Genomic DNA, 25,059 nt, shown 5'->3' with positions numbered 1-25,059 from the left:
GCCGCCGTTCTACTGAGGGATAAGCCGCAGGCCCCCACCCCCTCACCGGCACGCTGTCACAACGGTACAGGGGCACTCCTCCAAAGGGGTAGAATTCACAACAGGCACAACAATTACCGTGTTCGCTGCAGGCACCCGGCCCCCTCCCGGGCTGCGCAAAGCCCGCCTCAGCGCCCGCCTCAGCCGCCGCACGCCCCCCCCACCTGACGGGCGACCCCACCCCGCACCGCGCCTTCCAGAAGGTTCTGGGCGCGGCGCGGGTTTCCCGTGCGTCGGGGGCGGGGGCCTCTCCTCAGTCCGCTTATTCTCACTGAATGGACAACTTGCAGTCAGCTGGACAACAGAATTAACACTGCTCCCTATCCACGAGGCTGAGCTGCTAGCTCCAGTGTGAGAACCGCTCCTTGTGGCATATAAGCAGGTGAACATGGGCTGAAGGCCGCCTGAGGTGAGGCCGTGGGGAGCACAGCCCCTGTCCAGGGCAGGGCTGATGCGGCAGGAGCTTTACCTATGGGGTAGTTATGCTTTGGAGCCCAAGTGCAAACAGCTACTTGGAAACATGGTGGGGTGTTGACTCTGTAAATTTTGCATGTCTGTAGTAGTTTCTGCTCCAGTTGCTGCTGGTGTAAAGGCCTCTCTGTGCTTGTGCTCATTTTTTCACAACACTGTGGTTTTAAAGACTCATTTTTTTGCAGTGCTGTGGTTTTAAAGTTAACTGGAAAAGTGTGACTAAGCTTTGTGTAGTCATATTTGCACTGTGCAGGAAAACTTGTAGTTAATTCATCCAAATTCTGTCTCTTATTTCTTGCTTTTATGTTTACATTATTATCAACTTTTATGCTGTCTGCGTATGTCACATGCAGTTTTACCTCACTCCAATTTTTATCCATTTCTTCCACAAAACCCACTCACTGTTTTCCCAGTAATGCTTCCAACTGTGATTGCCAGTATGGCTGCAGAGAAATTCAGGACACCAAAAAGCCTGTTAGCTTGTGTTAACTGAGCATTGTGTGTGGCTTTTAGGCAAGCTCAAAAACAGCCCCGCCCAAAAAAAAACCCCGCAGGTTTTCAGCCAAGCATTTTATCAGGCTTGCAAACACCTGCAAATCAGTTACACTACGAAGCCTGTCAACTAACAAAGACAAAGCTTTGTAATACAATACAGTTAGACCTGAATAATTTAGGCACTGAAGCAAGTATTTTGAGATGTAGGCTGTTTACTTTCCTGAATGAGAAATTACCCAGACTTGGATTCATTATAAACCTACTGAGAAAAAAAACCCAAATGAGTGAACACTCAGTGTGTTAGACTTTAGCATCTAAATTCTTTCACAGTCCAACTGCGCTGAACATGCACGGGGCCAAGGAGGGACAGCAGGAGATTTTCCATTTTCTTCTTCTGCCTGTGATACAGGACTTGACAGGGAGAAGAGATCAGCAGGATTAAGATGGGCCATCAAAATCACATAGGCAGCATTAATGTTGGCAGCTGTTTGTCTCTTGAACGTTGACTTTGTTACTTTGGAAAAGTGAGCTTTCCCAAAAGGAAATAAGACAAGTATCGTCAGTGTTGTTTCATAGTAATGTAAATGAGTCCTAATTTCCTAAATGTCATCCAGAGGTCATATTGAGAATAAGGTCTTACTGTTGTCAGTTTGGACCAACTGGAGAAAACAATATTGAATGGGTTATTGGCTTCACTTGATGAAGAATTCAGGTTGAGCTATTGTGACGCAGTTTGTTTTTCTGAAGGCTGGACAGTGCATCCATTTTTGTATGTTGTTCTGAACTACCTGTGGGCATAGTTTTTGGAGAAGCATGCTTCTGTAGCCACTGATTTTTAAGAGATAGTACTACTATCTCCTCTCAAATTAGTATTGAGCAGAAACCTTTATTTTTCAAGGACACTGATTTAATGACAGTGTGCTTTTTCCATTTTTTTCATTATCTGACTCTCTAAATCATATGCTGAGTTTTATTTGGTTCTATAAATTTACCATGTACTTGTTTCAACCTGGTGGTTGTCCATCAGAAGTCCAGAGAATTGTCAGCAGTAGTGCCAGGTCCTGTTAAACTTACCCCTAAAGGATGAACCTGCAAACTCTTAATCCTGCTGTCTTTCTTGCTGAAAGCAGTAAGATTACTTGAGCGTAAGACAACTCAGGAAGGTTATAAGCACAAACTACTTATTCTAATCTCTAGATGTGAGGGGTTTGTTATTTTTCAATTCTGGGGTGAACTTTCTGCTGTTAGTTTACTTTTTTTGTTTCTTATCTCAGCTTTGTGAAATTACAGTACTAGAAAGATGAAGCTGAGTAAGAGGAAAGCAAATACTTAGCATTTGACAGGAATCAATACAAGCTGTAATCTGCTTTTTTGGTTCATCTTGGCATTGGGTGTACACCTTAGCAATGTGTAGGGGTTAATATTCCATTATATTCCATTAATAGAATGAAGCTATAAGTCTTTTATTATCCCTAAAATTATAGGGCATAAAAATGACCAAATACACTATTGATCTCAGCTAGGAATTTGTAGAAGTTGTTCATATGCAGAGCTTGAAGGTCAGTGAAAGAAGGAACTTCATGTGTATAGCACCTACTGAAACCCTCTGTTCAGCTGAGGTGCGCTGGGGTGGGTGGTAGGACAGCAGTGTGCCCCTGTCACACCCTTCCCACGGGCTGAGGAAGCAGCCCACACTGGCAGAGAGCTGTGAGCAGTGGGCAGCAGGAGAGCCGTCCTGCGGCAGTGGTGGGGCTGTGCTGACCGAAGAGTGTTTCAGCTATAGCATAGGCCTAATACAGTGTATTGTTTCCTACCACAAACCTGGCTTCTCCGATTGTCCACGGGAGCATTGATAACAGGTCTTTGCTTATTCTTAGGGAGGATATTGCACTATTGACTTGATGGGAGTTTTCCCTAAGTAAGGCCCAAACAGGAATCTCGGCATTTGACTCACAGATCATACCTCTTGTAGCCTGCATATATACAAATGTCTAATCCTTCTTTCCAAGCACAAGGGTTACAAGAGTGGAAACTCTCACACTGCCTGTCAGGCATGTTAGTCCTCTTTGAACTGTTTACAGATTTCTGGTCAAGTTTTTCCCTTTTCTCTCTCTTTGTGGTGAATTAGGCAGTTACACTTTTTTGGTTCATCTAAGATTTTTGAAACAAGTCCTTCTTTGCCATTTTAGTTCAGTCTGTTCACACACATCACCCTCTACTTTTCAAGCTTTGTTGTAGTTAAGGCTGTACAATAGGCATCTAGTTACAAAATCACATGTATTTTTAATGACTCCTCTATTCCTACATTGCTTGGTGAGATTTTCTATTGTTTGTGTCGGGGTGTCTTTAAGGCACCAGGTAATGTCAGGGTTGACCTGCAGGAGCAGATGGCTTGTTCTCGTAGCTGGAATGGAACTGTGGAAGAATTAATGCAGGCAAAGTTGAAAGTGAGATATTAATTTGAACACTGATTCTGGAAAGGATGTAATCAGCATTTTTCCCGCTCCTGCCTGTAAGAAAATGCAGTATTTTTGTTCTCTAGACTTTTTGAAATGTTTTCTTGCCTATTTTTGATACTTCTATTGCCTTTTCAGTAAATAAAACCTTATTTGTTCTTGTTCCTTCTTCAGATGTTCATTTTGCAAAAGTGCTTCATTTTTACAGCTAATGCTCAGTTAATACCTTATCAGCCTCCTCTCTTCATTGCATCTGCTCTGCGGATCATTTGCTGTGCAGTTCCATAAAGTCGGTATTCAGTTTCCACCTTTCTTAGAGAGGAGGAAGGTTGCCCTTCTCAAGCAGCAGACATTTTAGAGTGTGTAGCTGGTAATAAAAGATTTCAGAAATTTCAGCTGCCATTTCTGCCTCAGAGGTAATAAAGGTGCTTTTAAGAAGGCAGCAGAAGTGAATGTGATACCTGGTTTGAGCAAGAGGAATGGCAGCAACTCATATTGCTTCTTCCGATGTTTGCCAATTTATTAATAAAAATGAAACTTAATAATGAAACTTAGTAAGAATGAAACAAATATCTTTTGATACTTGGTTGGCTGGCAGATCTTATGACAGAGCTTGGAGCTGCCTCTCTGTGCAAGAAGTCACAGCTGTCTCCCTCCTGAGAAGAAATCACTCAGTGAATGAGGATATAAGGTCTTGCAGCGTGTATGTGACTGCATTAATTTGACAAAGGCGATGAGTCTGCATGGAAACAGGCACCAAGCATTGCAGACATGCAGCCGCTAACCTTCCCTGTGCATCATCTCTTTCCCTCTCTTCAACTGACTGGAAAGAAATGAAAAGCCGGAGAAAGAGGGAAGGTGCAGGCTGCTCTCGCGCTCCAGCTCAGCTGTCGCTTTGCGTACGGCCTCGGTGCCTTCCACCCTCCTCCGCGACAGCGCGGCAGGCAGAGGTGGCCTCCCGAGCGTGCGGTCCCGAGTCGGGAATGGGGCAGCTCCATCGGACATAACGCTCATCCGCACCGCCTGTCTCCAGGCGGCAGCTTTCTCTCTCCTCTACCTAAGCGCTTGGGGAAGCTTTGCGAGGTGAAGAGCGTGGTTTGTAGCTGTCGGGGCGGGGGGGCTTGTTTGTTTGTTTCCTGCCCCATCACGTTTTTATGATCGCAAAGAGGAAGAAGCCTTCAGGTCACCCGGAGAACTGCTCGTCCGGCAGCCCGCAGACAAGGGCTTCTTTGATTGCCAGCAGCTTTGCTCTGCGGCGGCAGCGGCGAGCAGCCGGCGCGGGGAGCAGGGAGCGCCCCGGGCTTTGATGTCCCGGCGATGCCGGCGCCCCGCGCCGCTGCCCGCGGGCGGGCCGGGTGCTGAGCCCCGCCGGCGACCGCCCGGCGCCCCGCCAGCCTAGCCTGCGCGCCGCCTTCCCCCGGGACCCGCGGGCGCTGCCCCGCCGGCTCGGGGCGCCCCGCGCCGCCTCCGCCGGCGCTGGTCGGGGATGTGCGTGGCGGTCCCGGGGCCGGACCCCTCCGAGCACCAGCCGGTGAGTACGGGAACCGGGGCCGGCGGGAGCGGGGGAGCACGGCGGCGGGACGGACGGACGGGTCCCTGCGCGGCTTCCCTGCCCCGGCCGTCCTGCGAGGATTTCTGACCGTCCCTAAGTTAGGAGCCTCCCTAGCGTGCGTGCTCCGGGCACCGGGAAGTTGGGTCTCGGGGCGGCATGCCGTCGGGGCGGGCTGTGGACGGGCCGGGCTCGGCCGTGGGTCGCGCTTCCTCGAGCAGCGCCCCGAGCCCGCGGGACGCCTCGGCAGCCCGCGCCGGCACTGCGGGGCTGAACCGCCCGGCGCTCTGCAGCTGCGACGGGAGCCGAGCGCCCTCCCCGCGCGGCCCGGCCAGCTGCAGTCCGCGGTGGCCCCGGCCCGGGGGCCCCTCCCCGCCCAGGGCGGCCCTGGCCCGCGGCGCCACCCAGCGGAGCGAGAGCCCGCGCTCGGGGTCGTTTTTAAACGGCGGCAAAGCTGTGCCGCCGAAAGCCGTGTCAGGCTTAGCGCCGTCCCCTCCGTGTAGTCGGTACGGCGGGGGCGAGGTGCTAGCCCACGGATGGGGCTGACTGGCGTGATGCCCCGTGACACTTCTTAGTCGTCCTTACCGGTTGTGTCTTGCTCTTACCGTGCCTGGGGGTGGCTCATCTGCACAGTACATGCTACACAAGTTATTAAAAAAAAAAAAAAAGTATTCTTGTGACATGCTACATTTTCTGTAGAGACTACACTGAGAACCAAGTAAGCCACAAGTCGATTTTTAACATACACATCCCAAAAAGAAAAGCTAATGCATTAACTCCCTATGCCACCTAGACCAGGATCAGTCAAAATAATTTCAGCTGTCTGTTGTATTTAAGCTTTAGTAGGCAGAGTAGAAAGGATCACAGAAGCACTAAGAGAAATATAAGATGACCATAATAACTAGGCTTACATCTGCTTAAATTATTCTTATTCTTTTGCTGTGCTTGCAGTTAGCACATAAAGAAGCTTTTACCTGGTGTTCGTTAATGCAGATGGGATAAGTTCTCTAAATAACTAGAAGTAAAAATTAGTCAGTGGGATGCCTTTAAACATGAGGAACACTCCTGCAGGAACAGAAAGATTAGCTCACTTGGAAAAACTTAGCTGACTGTAAGGAACATATTTGCACATGAAAGGTACAGCATTTCTTGCTGCTCTAATGAACTGTGTTTTCAGTGCTCTAAAGACACCATCAGAATCAGAAGATAAGCATAATTTCTTAAATTAGGCTCCAGAGGATTCTGGGGACTGGTCAGTATTTAGTCAATATAAATAACATTTTTTTGCTGTTTAATATGACTGGAAGTGAGAAGGGTATAATAGTTAATTTGCTTTTCTACTATCTATGAATTTATAGCTCACCGTTAATGCAGGGCAAATTTCTCTACATAACTCACTCTTTCACATGGTTCTGTGGGATTTCAGTCTTGTGTCTCAGAAACCACTTGCTGATTTGACCAAAAACCTACTCTTCAGAGAAAAATAGCAGCTTGTGAGGAAAATGAAAGCAGTTGTAATGGTCCCTATGGTTTTGGAAAGACAGAGGCTGGACAGACCTTGCAGGATTCCAGCCTCCTGAGCCACAGAAGACCTCTGATTCTGGCACTGCCAGTCAATTCATGCATCTTGATGTCCAGGGAGTAGTGACAAAAGGGGACATGAGACACACTGAAATAAAATGTTCTCTCATTCATTTAGAGAAAGTGTTAATGTGATAGTGTCCAAGGATCCACTGAGACAGGTGTTGTGTAAAAACGTGGAACGCAAAATCTCTGCTTAGGTCCATAATACCGAGTTATTTGACATCTTTATTTTATTAATAAACATACACATTTTAGTGACATGTTTTTGCAGTGGAGGAGCTAGCATTCTAGGTGAGGTGGACATCAAAGAGAGGAAGAGATTATTGGAAACTAAGGAACACCAATCAGGCAGAAACAGAAGGTCCAGAGGAAAAGCAAAGACTGGATATCTGAAATATTATAGCAGCTTGAGGAGACAAAGATGAATACCAGCCAGCAATACAGTTAAAACAGTTTAAAATAATTAAGTTAAAGTCTTAGACTTGAATAGATGCAGAAACTGAGAAGGGTTCCCTTACTGCTGTTATACCGACTTTACAGAGAGTGGGGAAAAAAGGGTGTAATGAATACAAGAGGACTTGAATGCCCTGACCTGCATCACTGGTTTACCTTCTTGTGAGGGGTCTGGTGAATGTAGCTGTTTCCATTATTTATCCCAGTGGAACTCTCATGTTCTTCCCTGTTGAATAGAAAGGGTGTGTACTCTATCTGTGGATGTAAACCCCAGGAAATGCTGTGAATAGAAACTGTTGAGTTTTCATTGTGAAATGCTGAGAAATACACTGCTCTATGTATAGGAATTTGAATCTCTGTCAGCAGAGGAAAGTCTGGCCCTAGATAAGTGGGAGCAGATGAAGGGAGAGCAAAGAATTGTAGAACAGCAGTGCTGCAAAAGGTGGCCAAGTTATCTCTAAAGAGCGACAGAAATACAATCTTAAAACCTACTATTGCATACACATTCCATGAGTGAGCGTGAGTCCATTCACACTCCCACCAGTTTTGCATGTATGTGTTGTAGTTACTCCTAATTTACAGTGTTCTAACTTCAAAAGAGAGGACTTGGTTGCACTTCTTTAAAAATTACTGTGAAGACTCACTACCTTCAGTGTGAATTTGACAGGATCCCAGCAGAGACATTCTCTTTTTTTCTCTATTTTTAGAGACAGCTGTAAAGCTGTAGTCAAGAATTGCTTACATAATATTTTAAGAAATGACAGCGAAGCACAATGGCATATTTTGACCTTTGGCATTAGATAAGTAATTGGCAGATTAAGTTAATTTTTATTCAGGCAGGGAGACTTGCTTTTTGCTTGCTTGTGAACTCCTGTACCATCGTACAAGATTACACCACATGGGTACGTTTTAAAAATAGGTTTTGGTTTGTTGGCCTTTCTTTTCTATTTGGTAGCCTCTTCATGTGAAGGAAGACCACTCTTCTGTTCTCTGTAAATGACAAGTAGTGCATGGTACGTACTTGTGTGTGTGCGCACGTGTGAGAGGAGGAGGGAATTTTTAATTTCGTGACTGACATTCTAGTAGTGTTACAAATAATTTGAAAACTCACCCGGAAAACATCTTTGTTACTGTGCAGTTGAGGAGCCACTTTAAAGACCTATGGCTCAGTGTAAGTCCTCCAGTGAACTTTCCCTTTTCCTTTTCAGACGCTGGGTTATGGGCAAGTCAGAAAGCCAGATGGATATAACTGAAATGAATACTCCAAAACCAAAGAAGAAACTGCGATGGAGTGGCCTGGAAATAGGGCTAGCTGTTGTAGTGATTCTGCTAGCTATTGTAGCGATCACAATGATAGTTCTATATGCAACATATGACGGTGAGTACACTTAAACTGTCTTTGAATGTACAAATACATATGAATATAAAAGTATTTTAAGAAATTACAAAAAGAATGCTTTAATAAATAGAATCCAGTTGTTAGTATATAGTAAAAAAAAAAGGAAGTTGCATTATATTAAAATGTTGTATTAGAAAAGACTGTTGCATAGTAGTCTAGTAGTGCATAGCTGCACTACATAAAACATTAAGAAAATAAAATAATGAGGTCAGCTCAGAATTATTGGCCTGATAATAGAAAATTGTACCTTACCCAGTGTATAAAATTAGATGATTAATAGTTGCTACACCATAACAATGTTTCATATGTATGTCACTAGACAGTATAACACAATTATCTGCAATGTAAAGCTGCATCCGCACTTATTATTGCTGGACACTGACACAAAACTGCTTTTTTCCAGCAGGGACACTGTAAATTCATTTGTTCACGCAAAGTTGTGGTAAACACAAAAAATCTGCTTGTTCTGACTTAGCAACACTTCTGTTTGTAATTAATGCTTCAGTAAGCAAAAAAACTCTACAACACTGCTTAAGAAAACCAAACTACAGTGCTTCCTCCATATTCCTGTATATGTATGAAAATCCTTTTTTTTTCCTTTTACAGGCTGTTGCAGCAAGGACTCTTAGTGAGTGTAGTCATACTAACAGGTTTTGTGATTCAGCAGCCACACCAAAATATTTGAAAATAATTCTGTTCAGGGGTAAATACCCTGCTAATTTTTGGAAAAGATAATACAGAGAAGCTAAAATTTCCATTTGGGGTCAAACTAGAATGTTTCCTTATATTGGAAATGAAATGCTTTGTTTCACTTTAAAGTACTTAATAATTTTGTTTAAACTTTTTATTATAGTCTAGTTCAATTATGGAATGGAAAAATGCCATTCTGAAATGAAAAATAAAAAATGTTCTATTTCTAAAGTCTCGAAAGGAAACATTTTCATGTTCCTGAACCTTGTATTTTGGTTAGAAGACTTCGGAGTGAACATCTCAGAATTTTCATATAATTCCTCCAAAATCTTCTTGTCATTGTAAGGTATTGCTGAATTCAAACTGACTTCACAACTGTCTTCAGTCCATGTGCTATTTTTCTCTAAATTTATTCTTTGTTATAAAAATAATATTATGCCCACCTCTGATTGATAGGACATTTTCCTCTGATGACTACAAAAATTCCACATGATGAGTGACTAGCACTGAATGACCCTAAAGGGATGAAGGTGATGGTATTTTTAGAGCCTAATCCTAGAAATATTCACTTACTGAGTGTAAGGTGTCCATTCATCTTTATCTTACTGTACACTGCAATTAAATGCAATTCTAAAGTGACTGTCAATGGAAATAATATTTACAGTAGGTTTTATTATATTGACATTCAGTAAAGAGTTATGAATATGATTGTATTCTCTTTTAGATGGGGTTTGCAAAACATCAGACTGCATAAAATCAGGTAAGAATGAAAATACATACCTTTTAATTTATGTATTTTTAAACAACATTACCATCATGTAATGTTCCCATCTAACTGCATACAAGTATGGCACATTGAGGCATGGGATCTGCTAACCCAAGTAATTTTCTTAGCATAGTTCTTCTACAAATGTAAAATCTTGTGATGTGGTATCATCAGAGCTTACAAAGTCATCAGGGTCTGGCTAGTTTAAAACTTAGAAGCATACTCTCCAAAGAATGCCTTCAGCTTCAGAAAATGCTTTAAGTGAATCAGAAGATGGCTCTTCCCCACACCCACCTCCAAGTCAGAATTCAAGCAGCAGCTATGTGCCTAAAGAAGGTACATTAAAAGAAAGTCTTGATCATTGATAGCCATTAAAGATGCCATGCTACTGTTTGAGGAGATGCAATATTAATCTTCATGTCCAGAAAAATTCCAAATTTTATAGTCTGACAAGCTAACTTCATCCTTCGGTATCAATTGCCTAAAAAATTCTTAGTTTACATCCTGGTCTGAACTCTACTAGAAGGCTACTAAAATGCATCAGAGAAATGCTGAGTTCCATACTATATATCCTCTTGTAGTAGGTAAAGTGGTAGTTATCCATGCCCGCCCGTCCCCCTCACCTATAGTTCTCTTATTCTTTCTGTTCTCTCCTCCAGATCAATTAATGCTGGTTTCCTTTTTTTTTGCCTAATCTACTTCTAAATGTCCTCATTCTCTTTATAACACTTCCTCCACCTCCTTAATACAGACTGGTCCTAGGCTCAGAAGCAGCCTCTCTCTCTCATTCCTCAAAAGAAAGGAGCATTTCGCTGGCTGTGCCAACATGTATTTCAAAGGGGCTCTATGCCAGCTCTGCCCTCCTTTCTCCTTTCATGCCATTTCCCATAGTCAAACAGTTGACAGTTCATGCCCTTGCAGCAGTCTTCCCTAAGTCAGGAGGAGAGCCCTAAATTGCCAATGTATAAGCATCTTGTTACATCTGTATACGCCTATAACAGGTATCTTTTGATTATGTGTTTTTCTGGGAAGCTTCTGAAGATGGGACCCCCTGAAATCACTCTCTTGGTGTTACTTTCTGGCAGCCATTCCTCTTTTGCTTTCTCCACCCTTGTAGAATAACTTGGCCACACAGTTCACAAAGGCTGTGGCCTAGTCACAGAGGGTGGCAAGAAATCTAAAATGGAAGCTCAGAACATGGATCGTTTCCCAGCACCCACACTGTGACCTCTCAGCTTACCAAGCAAACAGCTTGCATTTTGTTCAACCTTGGTAACCTCCCACTGAAAAGCATCATAAACATTCTAATAGAAATGTGTTATTTTCATGTCAAGTGGAACTCATAACTTCTATGTAGATTCTGTACATCATGACTGGCCCCTCTGGAAGTTAAAAGACAGCCCTAGAAGAAGCCAGAGACCCAGTATGTCAATAGGAGACGCAGGGAACGTGGTGAGAAGTCATAAAGGATTTGACAGTCAACATGCAAGAAAAATGTATATGCTTGCAAGCAAAAGTGTATGTAATTTAAGTACAGTTGTTAAGGAATCTGAGGTACACAGCACCCCATGGAGGCTTCCAAAAGGTTTTGATTTGTAGGCCCCCTTGAGACTCGCAGACATGCCAGAAACAGTTTAGAAAGGTCATTATATTGGTTTCCTTACTTCTGTGGGACTCCTTGTTTTAGATCTCATTTTAGACAGTAGCTAAAGTAGCTAGGGTAGTTGCTCCCTCACCTCAGTCCTGCTGGAGTCATCTATTGGTGAAGCCCCAATGCAGTCCATTGTCTCAATAACTGCATATTGTCATCAGCACAGTCTAAGTATCTTACAGGTTTTATTTCAGGTGGTCATCACTGTCTCTTAGTTGCACTTCCAAGGTGTTTTTCTGCCACCATGAAAGCTCATGCAGTGGTTTGAAAAATGATCAAATTAGTTATCTACTTGATTTTTTTTTAATCTCTGAAGATGCTCATTTTCAGCTAAATACGCGTATCTGTTAAAAAGTTCAGATAGACTATGTAATGATGAATGAACTCAAAAAGGAAAAGCAGTAGAAGGTTTGGAGAAATAAGGCATAATGTAAACTGAAGATCTAGCAAGAAGTGGCTAAATGAATTAAGCAGAACAGTTTTATTTTATGCTTCTGCTAAAAGATTTAACAGCGTGCAAATATTTAAGGGAATAAGTAAACATTCTTACTGAATGTTAGATTCTCAATACAGAAGTGAAATTGTGAAAAGATTACAGTAAGGACTTTGATGGGGAAAAATGGCAGGCTTACAAAATTACATAACAGGGTGAAGAACGAGCATTTTTAAAAAATATAAATTGCCTCAATTCAACAGAGATAATAATAGAATATAAAATGAGAAAAAAGGGTAGATAGACTAAAACGTCCCAAAAATAGAAATGTACAATGTGGTTCTAATGTCATAATCTCTCTTCATTTTTCATTAAATACAGCTTTATTTTATTCACACATTTATCTCATTTACTTGCTATCATCTGGCCCATATTGTACAAATTGTCTAGTTCAAACATTGAAAGAATAAGTCCTAAAGAAATGGTGAGAATTCAGTCTCAAAACATGTAAAATGCCAGGGTACTGCTATAAATGTATTCTATGAAAGTGTTTTCTACTGACAGGAAAATGAGCTAATTGACATCATAGAGCTTTTCTGTAATCCACATTCTGCTGTCCCTATTAGGACATAAAAACTGATCCACTGCAGACAGGGGGACTACTCTTGTGAGTTACTGCTACTACGTGTGCAAGAACTGCACACTCCAGCGTGGAACACATAAAATTTAAAACCAGGCAAAAGATAGCTTTTGTATTTTACCAGGTGTTAATACTTGGTATTTACATACCATACTGTAAGAGTCCTGGGAAGCAACCAGTGTATCTGATTAAATTATAATCTTCATAATTAAGTTTTAGCTGTGGGGCTATACCTCAAAAAAGATCTAAACAGATGCAAAAGCAATGATGTCAAACTGGAACACTTACTTCTGACCATAATATGATCTGTAGCATTAGTATGTGTTTTGCCTAGCAAGGGTCAATTACCAGAAGCAGCTAAAAATCTGCATCATCTGTTAGGCTGTTGTAGCAATGAAACGTTACAATGCAGGAAGCAGTCAGGACCAGGGAGCCCACTCATAAGGTTCAGATGTGCTAGCCATTGCAGAACTGCCAGTTCCAAATACTGCATCTGTCTGTAAATGATTTAGAATGGACAGGTCTAAGCAGAGTTGGGAATGACCAGTTTGAATTTAAAATTGTTATTTATTAACTGAGCCAGGATTTCCATGTCCCGCCATGGTATAATGCATTTAAGCTAGAAATTGCTATAGAAGTGTTGGGCCTTCTTCTCACTTACATGGCCGTTAAATGAAATACAGTCAGATTATGAAAAGGGGAGGCAAGTGTTAATAAGGATGTAATCACCTAGAAAACCTATTCGATTCGGTGGTCACTAGAGTGAGTGAGTTCTCGGCTCCAGAAGCAGAACACTGTGAATCAGGAGCCCAGAATGGTTAGCTGGCATCTGCTCAGGCCTTCAGTGCTCAAAGAGCTTCAAAAATAGTTCAAAGAGTTTGTCAGAATTATATAATTTAATAACAAAATAAACTAATATTTTACAAATGCAATGTAAAGTGCTTAAACCAGAGAAATAAACTGTATTGTTGCTGTTTAATAATAATCTTACTGGGATGAATCTACAAGTTTAATATTACTTCAAATCAGGATTTCGTAACAGTACCATCTTTAATTTGGCTGCTTCTTCCAGACCATGTAGGATAACATACAGGAAAAGTTAGACAGATAGATACAGGTAGAAAGCAAGAAGTATTAACTTTGGAAAATTTATTGTGGTCTTTCAAGAAATATAATTAGGAATAGACATTAAGTGAAATGGTAATGCCTTACACCAGGACTGATCAATACTGTTGACGGTTTTTTGCAATGAATTCAAAATGTTGCCACTGAAAAAGAATAAAGTGAAGATACTGACAGAATTAATAGTACATTTAATAGAAGAGCTTCAAATAAATTACCAGAAGAAAAAATGTAATGAAAATTCAATTGGTTATACACAGGGTAAAATATCAGTAACTGCACGATAAATGTTATCAAGGTTTGTGAAATCCATTGCAGTGTAGCACATGAGGATACCATGTAATTTGTACATTTGAGCATTTTTTTAATAAGCTGACATACTCTCTGCTAATTTTCCTGAGCTCAGACAGTGCAGACTGATGATAGTAGGGACTTTTGATCTCTCTCATATCAATTTCACCTAGGTAAGCATATTGTGTTTCTCCTATATCCTCCCCAGGTCACTGGTTGTTATGTCAGCTTATATTACTTTATTTGTAAGCTATTAAAGCAACAACTGGCAATCAGGAGTACTACAATAAAATAAATCATTAAAAGTAATTGAGATAAGGCTCTACGTTCTTCAGTGACAGGAAATTGAATAAACAAGTGAGAATAGGAACAAACCCAAACACTGGGTCATCAAAGCAATACTGAGGACTAATGAAAAGTGTACCATGTATTATCTGTATTTGTATGCGTATCAATTAACCTGTATTAGAATTAAAATAACAAAATATTCATCAGTCTCACACTCACTGTTTCCAGAGCAAAAATGTCTCAGTGTGTACAGCTGTGAACTTACCATAAAGCTTCTTTTGGCACAAGTATTAACTTATAAATAACTTAGAGCATGTTTAGGATTCTGTCCAGCCTAATTGGTCCCACTGACTTTGAAGGGACAATTCATGTGTCATTATGCTTCTGGGCTTGGTTGGTAACAAAATCACATTTCATTGATTTTAATATATCCATGGTATCAACGAAATAATGAATTATTATCTGGGGTTCAGATGTGCAAATTACACTCTTGAGGAGAGTATTCTTCAGGAGAATACTTAATACATGTATTTTGCATGAAGCCCTAAGTGAAAGACTACAGTTCCCATGACTGAGCTCTTTCTGTTATGTTTGCAGTATTTAAACTTCAAGTTTTGATAAAAGTTGATTAGCTAATATTGGCTAGCCTGGACTTTACAGCAGAAAAGTTATGATAGATGATTGTTTTTGTGTGACAGTAGTAGGCAAGGAAGATTAAACAGATACTGACTACAAATAGAGCAACCTGATTCTACAGCTAAAGCAAGGTTTGATATTAACATAAACTGTGAATAATTTCTCAGATTTACGCAAGATGTGGATTTCTCCTCAGTTTTGTTGGTTTTTTTGTTTTGCAAAAGTGACAAGACAGTGGATAAGAACAACCTTTTCTTGGTGTCAGAAGATTTCTCTATCCTACCATTACTTTTTGGCAGGGCTGGCACACTGCTCTGAACGAGCCAGCTGTGATGTCCAGTCCTGGCTATTAAAGTCTTTGTTGCTGGACTAACACATGCCAAGATAATCCAAGGGACACTGTTGCCCTTCAGATGCTGCTCCAGCCTAGCAGAGAGATTCATAAGGATACTCTTAAAACAGGAGATGTTAGTAATAATTAGCAATCTTCCTCTTTTACAGCAAATAGATGGAGCTAGGACGGGAATAAAGTGCACCATTCAAAACATTCTCCTTCCCCTAAATGAAATAGTACAAACTAGACAGAAACAAGTACCAGAGTTTACACAATCACAGAATAGTTGGGGTTGGAAGTGACCTCTGGAGATCACATAGTCCAACGGCCCTGCTTAAAGCAGGGTCAGCTAGAGAAAGTTGCTCAGGATCTTGTCCAGTCAGGTTTTGGTTATTTCCCAGATGGAGACTTTGCAACTTCTCTGGCAACCCATTCCAGTGTCTGACCACCCTTATAGTAAGAAGTTTTTTCTTAAGTTCAAAAGGATTTTTTTTTTTTCTTATTTCTGTATGTGTCCATTGCCTCTTGTCCAAGTTTACAGGCAGAGGGAAAATTCCGTGCTCTAACAGACTGGACAGTAGGATTGGATGCTTGGCTTTCTCAAGAATGGGTAAAAAGCAAGTGTCACACTTAGCAAAAACATGACTGAATTTCACAATCTCTGGCTGTTGGTACGATCCTGTATCCTTTCAAATTGAAGTCAGCCTGTCACTGACTTCAGAAAGAAAAGAATCAGGTGCTAGGCATTGTGTCTATTTCCGCAGTGGTTTTTATGCTACTTAAGCAGTCTAAAATTGAAAATGCTTGTATTCATGGCTTTTTCCATCTCCCAAGCACTGGAACATTGTAAAACCATCAGGTGTTGGCCTAAAATATAACACTCAAGCCAACTGAAGATCCCAAGAAAAACAGGGGGGAGGCAAGTCGACATAAATACTATAGACTGTATCCACCTCTCATTTCCACCAGCATAAGAGACATGGAAAATATTGAAAGTACTGGAGAAATAACTATAAATATTTGGCCCACCCATGTGGGAGGAATGAACACTTGAAATCACAAGCCTCACCATTTGTTAAAAACAATGTCTGAAAAATGGGAAGGATATTCAGTATCCTGGGAAATTCAGAGGTATGACTAGCTCTTGCTTGACTCCTAGCATCTTTCCTTTCTGTGAGAGACTTTGTGCTAGCATACTAGTGGTGAAAGCAGTCTAGGTGGAAGAGGAATACAAGAAAGAAAAAGCACAGAAGGTTTATGAACAACAGCTGGGAAACTGTCATCAAGGAATTGGATTTCACTAGAGAATCCCATGTCACACTCAGTCAGTGACTGGTTAGTCTTTGACGAGCCACTTCAAGAGGGTCAATAGGGATAGCAAGGGGCAGTATCAATTCTAGAATAAAATGTGGAGTAGGTCTAAAAAATCAGTGTAGATTCAGGAAAGCATTAATAGGAAAACTTCCCTGACAAGAACTTAAACAGTACAACAGAGTAATTATTTTATTGAAATAGATTGGATTTAGCTGAGTCTGCCTCATACTTAAATTACATTACAGTGGATACTTAACCTCTGATATGTCTTGTGCTTTTAATTTCTCTCTTCACCACATTTCAATACAAAGAAGTGTAAGCCAGTAAATGAAACATCTTACGTTTTATTTAAAACTGAGCAACCACTCACAGGGAGTAGGAACATTAGTCAGTTTACCCATCAGCGAACACAGGCAACAGAAAAGTATAAAAGTTATGGGCAGTAAAGGAATAATAATTCGTTGTTCACTGACTAGTACTTTGTTTGGTCTGCAACATTCAAGTAGGCTTGAGCCTATTCTAAACTAAAGGAAATATATTTATTACTTCCCTCTTCAGAGCAAGCAAAGGTATTCATTTCTTTTCTCTAAAGATTCTTTATGCCTTAATTTGTCTTGTATTACAGCAGCCCGAATCCTTGAGAACATGGACACCACTGCAGAGCCTTGTAATGATTTTTACCAATATGCCTGTGGAGGATGGCTTAAGAGGAATGTCATTCCAGAAACCAGCTCCCGTTATAGTAACTTTGATATTTTAAGAGATGAACTAGAAGTTGTTTTAAAAGGTCAGTGGGGTTTATGTTTGTGGACTATATAAAGTTTCTTCTTTGGCTTACATGTTATCCTAATAAGATGTGGTTGTCTAGCAAAGCTTAAAATACTACCAAATATTTCAGTTTCTTTGTGTTTGGTTCAGGACAAATCTACCACAAGCTGTTTGCTTGGAGAGTGCTGTGGAGGTTATGCTGTTGTGCCTGACACTGGAGCAGGAGTTGACCAGACTTGACCTTTCTGGTATCTGGACTCTGTGTGCTCATCTGCATATTAAAACAACTGAAATCCATATCATTACACTCATGCACTAACAATAGCAGCCAAGCTAGGTGAAGAAGAAAGAGGTCTGCCTGTGTCCAAGTCAGCTGAAATGCTGGAAGTTGCTCTCTGGCAGCCCTATGTCCTGCATATCTGTATTCCATCAGCTAAATCCCGAAGAGCAGGCAAGCAATTTTCTAACTAGTCACATCATAAACTTAGAAATATTCCTTTTTCCACAAAATGTAATAGTGTCCAATTGTCCATATTCCCCTTTTTCAGATGAAAATAACAGAGTCAAAGAAGTCAGTTTATACTCATGAAACATTCTCCAAACTACTCTCTCCAGACTGAATATATATTTTTTTTTTTTTTTTTTTTACTTTGCATATCTTCTGGTTTTGCCAGGTTTGCAGTTTATGGATGCCATGGTGTTCCTTAGGCTTCAGTTTCTGTGGAGCAAAGCAATTGTAAAGTAGTAATTGGAGTAATTGTAAAGTAGTGGCAAAAGTGGGCTGCCCCACAAGGGAAGGCGAGCTGGGAGCTGACTGTGACTTGAGGCAGGCAGGGACAGAGGCCTCACAGACAAGGGGCTCAGTCCCACGGGACCCAAACCAGAAGAGCAGAGCAGGTGCGGTGACAGTGACCAGGTTCAGCCAACAGCCACATGACTACCAGACAAGTCCATAGTCATGCAGCAGGTCTGCAGGTAAGGTCAGGCTCAGCAAGGTACAAGGCCAGGTCCAGCATACCTACAAGAGCGTGGGCAGGGACCATGGGCAAGGGGATGATGCGGACTGCTGCTCCTGAGCCAACAGGCACAGGGTGCACAAGTGGAGGCACCAGATCAGGCTTCTCATGGCTCTTTCTTACAATTTAGCTGTTTTCACAGAATTGTGATCCACGGTCACAGAGCTGCACCATACCAAAGCAGACCTTGAACACAAACAGGTAAACTCCTGGCTGCAGTGAAGAGATTGCAGATTAGAATTACAGGAAAAGATGCTTACAGCCTGGTCAGTGCAGTAAGAGCCTGCTGGTACACTTAGGGCCCTGACAGCAATTCTCTTCACACAATACCTTGGTCACTTAAAAACTGTCCCTGAAAAGTCAGAGCGTTTGTATTTTGCCAAGGATGATCCACAGAACATCTATGTGACTCCTCTATGCTCAATATATTAACACAGATTGATGTAATCACAAGCCATATAATCTCTAGAGCTTTTTCCCCTGAGCTTTTGAAAGGCAAAGCTTCCCTGGAATTTGAGATGGACAGGGAGCACTTATCATCCACCCTCTGGTCCTCAGGATGGTATCCTCTATGGTTCCTTCAGTATCTTTCCAATAAAGATCAGATATTAAGATATATTTGCTGTCTGTGTGTTTCAGATGTCCTCAACACACGAGGCAATAATGATATAACAGCAGTGCAGAAGGCAAAAACTCTGTATAGATCGTGCATAAATGAAAGTAAGTGTCTCCTGAATTTATTGCATATAGGATATATAAAGATCATCTAAAGAATCCCATCTTCACAGTCAGCTATACCTATGTCATCCTATTTTCTGTGCATAATTTTTCAGAAATTCTTTGCGAAAACTAAAATATATCCATTCTATAGAGTCAAATAAGAATGTCAATAGTAAAATCAGTAGTTTCTCCTGTTTTGCTTGCTTTGATATTTTAGGTGAGATACGTTACTCTTCAGTTACCAGTTTGCTGCAGATATGTAATCTCAAATTCTTTCAGTTAAATGTGAGTTAACTTCTTTTGTAGAAATTATCAGGGATGAGGTGGAAAATAACTGGCATACCAGGCTTCTAGAAAGAGAGGGTGATCATTTATTTCAAGAATTTGAGCTAGATGCTGCCACTAGAATGAGGAGCAGCAAAACAGTTAGCAGTGCTTCCTAAATCACACGTCTATAGTTTCTAGAATGCTATTAATACTTCTGAAAACTATTATTTCAAGCTATCTGCAGAGTGAAAATAAAATAGTTCTTCAATGTCATGGTTGCAAGGATTTGCATATGCTGTTTGCAGTCATGACTGAAACGTGTTTTTAAAATTAAATGTTAAAGCACAATCATACATCTGAGCATACTCCTATTGTGGTGATGGTGAAAACATACTTCTCAGCTTCATTATTCTGAACTCATTATAATACAACATTTGTGTGTTTTAAAATGTCATGGTAACTCCCTTTATTTTTCTAAAAGCTACCATTGATAGCAGAGGTGGAAGGCCTTTAATCAGTTTATTGCCAAATGTATCTGACTGGCCTGTAGCAACAACTAACTGGGATTCTTCCTATGGTAAGATAATCTGTGTTTATTTCCTTTTCAGTTAACATTTCTAAATTATTATACTTTTCATTGCTTACCAAAAATATAAGACTAAGTATACCTCTCATTTGCTTAGGTACTGCTTGGACAGCTGAGACAGCTATTGCCCAGCTGAACTCCAGATATGGGAAAAAGGTCCTTATTAATTTTTTTGTTGGCACAGATGATAAAAATTCCACAGCACATATCATTCATGTAAGTCTCCCTGGGTGGCGTTGCCTTGTTGATCATAAAAGTGCAGCAAAATAACTAGAAGCATAGACACAAATGTTAACCAGGAGAGACATTAGTGATTTGAATTTTACCAGAGTGAGTTGTAGATGAGTTTGTGAATCTATGTAGTTTTCAAACTTAAATTATCAGTTTCACAGTGTACTGTCCATTCTCAAAGTTAACATCTTTATTCTGTGCACTCATACGCTGTTATTCTCAGTGAGATGAGAATAACAGAGACATATGTAGACATACAGACAATTTATGTGTACACTGGACAGAAGATAGACATGACCTACTTATATGTACATGCAAGCAAATAAGTAAACCTGATTTCCTTACCATGTACTTCAGGCAGAAAGTTCTGTCACTGAAAACCTGGGCTACGGTCCCAATGGCAGAAAGCCCACAAAGGGGGTTGTGTTTTTACAAGGTATTCAGATGCTAAAGTACTAACGGGACCTGCAGTCAGCTGGCACAGATATGAAGGTGGCTGAGAACATTTGCATAAGGAGTATGTCGAGAGTGCCCTGCCTGTAAGTGTAAGATGATCTCTGAAAATGGAAAAATCCAGAGGAAGACAGTATTATGTATGGTGAATCTTAACCAGCTACTCCCGAGATGCAACAGTTAAAAGAGCAAAGGTCTAATCTTTCTTGTCAATAGGTGGATAGATCCTTGACTACGTTGCATGTATGAATTTCAGAGATGCAGTAACTGCCTTGCTTGTCTGTGGACTGATTTGTCTTCTGTACATCTGCTGTTTTCATACTGGTTATGTGTAGCATGCATCGTTCAACAACAGAAAAAAAAAAGACTGAAAAGAAAGACAAAAAATATACGGAGAGTGAAAAGAATTAAAGGAGGGCAATAGGATGAGAGAGAAACTCCCCTTTGGCCAGAAGATAATTTGGCAAGAGTGAAGCATCAGCAACTTATAATTGACCAAAGAATAGTACAATGCTATGCCATTTTGTCCTTAAGCACTTCTTAATTTTTATTTGAATTTATAGATTGATCAGCCTGGGCTTGGCCTGCCTTCTCGTGACTACTATGAATGCACTGGTGCATACAAAGAGGTAGGATGAAGCTGACAGATCACTGACTACGTTTTGTAAGTTTTAGCCTATATTTTCAAGGCAGACATATCCTCAAGAGTGGGGATAGGCAAAGAGCAGGAACAGTCCTTCCCCAAAGAGGTTCCAATACTGCCCCTGGGAAACATCACTGGGAGAATTGGGGAAACTGCAATTAGAAAGGTAATAATAATGAGCATTTAAACAAGGTTGATCTGCAGGTGAGAATAGCATGTGCAACAGACTGGAGAAAGAAGTCCTGGGTAAGTGTGCAAGAAGGCAAGAGAGTCAAAAGAGAAATGAAGAGAAATGAGATTAAGGGCAAGTAGAAATAAGTTAGCTAAGAATGGGAGGGAGCGTAACAAGTGTCCTGAAGATGAGGTGTTATAATATGCCATAAATGTTAGTGACCTAGTTTGATCTTCCCTGGCTGCACTAGGAGCCAAGGGGTTTTTGTCTAGGCTCCAGTTGCCAGTACGTACCAGTTGTCTCTGCACTGGATAAGAAGACTGCACATTCCTCTGGCATCGCTAGACCCTGGACATCTCAACCTGTCTCCCTTCCTGTTTCCCCTTCCCTTCTCTTCCATTCCTCTTGTAATCACTGAACGCATATGTGGAAGAAAAGAAAAGTAGTACCTTTTCCACACAGTTCCTGTATGATTATGCAAGTCAGAAGAGGAACAGCTACTTGACTTTTTAGGCCCTCTTGGAAGGAAATAAACATGACACAATTTAGCTTTGTTACATAGCTTCTGCCAGGCTTCACAGCTGAATCAAGACATACCTCACAACTGTCAAAGTTGTGTTAAGATAGAATATGAGTGCTTATGGATCACCGCTGTTCTGTCACTACAAAAAGGATGCCATTTCTGAACTATGATCAACTGGCATCAATTGGCAAGTGCTGCAGGTGTCAGTGGAGTCCAGGTGGACTAATCATATCGTGAATAGGATTAGAAAGAAAAAAAGAACCATTCAGAACCAAAGACACACTTTTCTGCATGAAAGATCTGAAAAGATCACAGTCCCCTAAGTGAACTGCTGAATGAAAATGCAGCAGCTGAAGTATGTGATATCGTAGCAACTGCTTCAGATACCGAAAATCTCGTATGGTGGTCTTTAATTCATGTTTAGTTACTATTTGTATGCATTTTCATTAACCTGTTACACTGACACTGTGTATCCCTCCTTGCTAATCTTGGATGTGCTTTAAGTCCTTGAGAGCTGAAGTGTATGTATTTGCTGAAGTCATGTGGTAGCTGAAACTGCTACCATAGTAACCTTCAATTAGACAGTTTTCTTCTGTGTAATTAAATGCAGAAGCACTGAGCATACAAAACATTTTGGTTTTGTAGGTATTTTGCTGACATGCTAACAGTTAATACTCTAATACTGATTACATTTAATTACAGATCATTTGCTAGTAAAGACAATCATTATCATATTAACTGCTCAGTTACGTTATTATCACGTGTTATGGCCTCTAGGAGCTGGCTCATGTATCACAATTTGCTCCCTTCCTTGTTACATCGACTGCAGCACTAAAAGACAATTCCTGTTCTAATCTCTGACCTACTAGAAGGTGGAGGAAGTATTTTTAAAAAAACCAGAGATTTATCACTGAAAGGCAGATTCATAATACTCTTACAAGCATGAATACTTCAAGCGAGAGACGTTCCTCCTTTCAATCCCTGCACTCTGATAGCAGCCTTTTCTTGGCTCTGTTTCCTGCTGTGTCATTCTACTCTTTGAGCTGTACGTAGCAAACAAGGTATCTGCCTCCTGCACTTTAACCTGTGGCTTTGTCAGGACTTCCCACCACAAAGCTACAAGTGGAATCTGTGAACAAGATATTTTAAAAATCTTCTTCTCTTGTAAGATATATGACGACTCTGCTCATACAGGAGTTATTCTGACATCTAAGCTCGCACTAAAATATCTGGGAGTATTTATACGGTCCATCTGAAATTAGCTGACTTAGTTCTTTGCTATCTGACCATACTATGATCTGCACTTCAGGCCAAAGTCCATTGATTGGTACCTGAAAATCTCTGTTGACTTACTGGTTTGGGGTAATGTCTGTATTGAATTCTTATAAATTGTATTTGGATATTTTAAAATGGCATTTACAGGCTTGGTATGCGCTCTCTTTTGTGACTTGTAGCTGTCAGTGGTTTCATGGGCTTTTCTCTTTCTGGTAAAATAATCTATCTTGATTAAAAATAACACTGAGAGTTCAGTCCTTCAGGATGCTGTGAGCCACTTGTCTTTTTGAAGTCTGCCGTCAGTACTTTTCATGAGCTGCTCAGAGTTTTTCAGCGCGCGCAGCCTGTTACAGCACAGCATTGTTGGCAGGTAGGGGAGGCTGACAGGAGATGGATGGCAAGGAAGGTAGTTATCAGAATGGCTGTATAAGTGTAGCATTCATTAAAGGGGTGCGTCCTACTGCCTTAGGAGCTGAACATACCAAAAGATTTCTATTAATAAAGTTGATGACATGCACACCTTATTAATCCTAGGTTTTATCACTGGTTTAGTAGATTACGCTACTTAGCATAAAACCGATTTATTATTAGATAGCTCATCTAATATTATGTATTGTTATTTGCATTTAAAAAGCATGTTGAAAACAGCATTTCTGTTGATAGAAAAATGAGTGTGGCTTAAAGAGGAATTAGAATAATACTAAGTTCCATAAAATATAATGAGATCTGTAGATATTTGGCAGTGTAACATTTAAGAGAATATACTTCCATATTTCCATTCTTTTCCTTGGTGAATTCTGATATGTTAAATTTAATATATGCTATATTGTCTATAGTATATCTAGGTATGCTAAATCTAGATACAGCAACATGATTTCTAAACGTTCCAAGAAGCAACAGAGGAGGTACACTGCTTCTGGGAGTAGTTTTCCCACAATGCTAATTCAACACAGTCCATCAGCATTTCTCTCGGTTTTATGTTTCTGGGAACATTGCTCTTTGGAAGAGGTATTTTTGGAAGTTGTGATTAAAGTGAGCTAGAAAAAACATGGGTGATGGTTTAAATATGGACGTACAAATGTCTCATTTTAAATAATGAAAACAGTGCAGTAGTTGAGACTGTTTAGCTTTGAACACTGCTACAAATTATACAGCAATTTTCTATGAGGGAATTTTCAAAGTTAATTTCTATTTGTGATCTAACAGTATTTCAGAGTAAATTACTATTAAACTATTTAAGAAAGGGATGAAGAACTGTAGTTCATAAAAATGAAGATGAAATCTTAACGATAATCAAAGTATGCTATACTTTGAAGAGTTTTGTCTTTAAAATGTTTGTATTTTTTCCTGCAGGCATGTTCTGCCTATGTTGATTTCATGATTTCTGTAGCTAAACTAATCCTACAAGAAAGAAATATTTCTTTCAATGAGAGCGAGATTTCTGAACAAATGAAAAGAGTTATGGACCTGGAGAAAGAGATTGCCAATGTAAGAAAAACATTTTTAAAGTATCCTTTAAATAACTGACTTTTTTCTTAATACCTAAGAAAGCTAACTGTAAGCTGAGTTGTTAAGTTACTTGCTAATGTTATTTTGTGGGACCAAAAGCTGACCAAAAATGTATGGGGCCTGGAACACCTAAGAGGAACACATAATAAGAAAGACATGCCTTCTAACAAGCAAAGGAAAATATTTGAGTTAACTGTTTTCCAAATAGCAAAATGTTTTATCCTAATCTGTTCACAGAAGCCCTTCAAGAGAACAAAGAGAGAGCAGGAGAGACTTGGTTTCTGT

The 25,059-nt window shown here is 40.6% G+C and overlaps 1 protein-coding gene across 3 annotated transcripts in view; it reads left to right on the top strand.

Moving 5' to 3' along the window:
* The first annotated feature begins 4,969 nt into the window (after nt 1–4,969).
* Nucleotides 4,970–25,059, top strand: part of MME (membrane metalloendopeptidase) — a 52,123-nt gene continuing 32,033 nt past the window's right edge. The window contains exons 1-9 of one of the 3 annotated variants that reach the window (XM_076341494.1): nt 4,970–4,992; nt 8,256–8,425; nt 9,861–9,896; nt 17,237–17,398; nt 19,035–19,115; nt 19,864–19,959; nt 20,066–20,184; nt 21,216–21,281; nt 24,619–24,753. In XM_076341494.1, the coding sequence (XP_076197609.1) occupies nt 8,266–8,425; nt 9,861–9,896; nt 17,237–17,398; nt 19,035–19,115; nt 19,864–19,959; nt 20,066–20,184; nt 21,216–21,281; nt 24,619–24,753 (855 nt within the window). In that variant the 5' untranslated portion in view covers nt 4,970–4,992; nt 8,256–8,265. The other 2 variants (XM_076341496.1, XM_076341493.1) reach the window with 2 other exon arrangements.

Source organism: Aptenodytes patagonicus, chromosome 6 (assembly GCF_965638725.1).
Source record: "Aptenodytes patagonicus chromosome 6, bAptPat1.pri.cur, whole genome shotgun sequence".
NCBI lineage: Eukaryota > Metazoa > Chordata > Aves > Sphenisciformes > Spheniscidae > Aptenodytes > Aptenodytes patagonicus.
The sequence above is the reverse complement of the archived record's forward strand: the minus strand, read 5'-3'. Positions and strand labels throughout refer to the sequence as shown.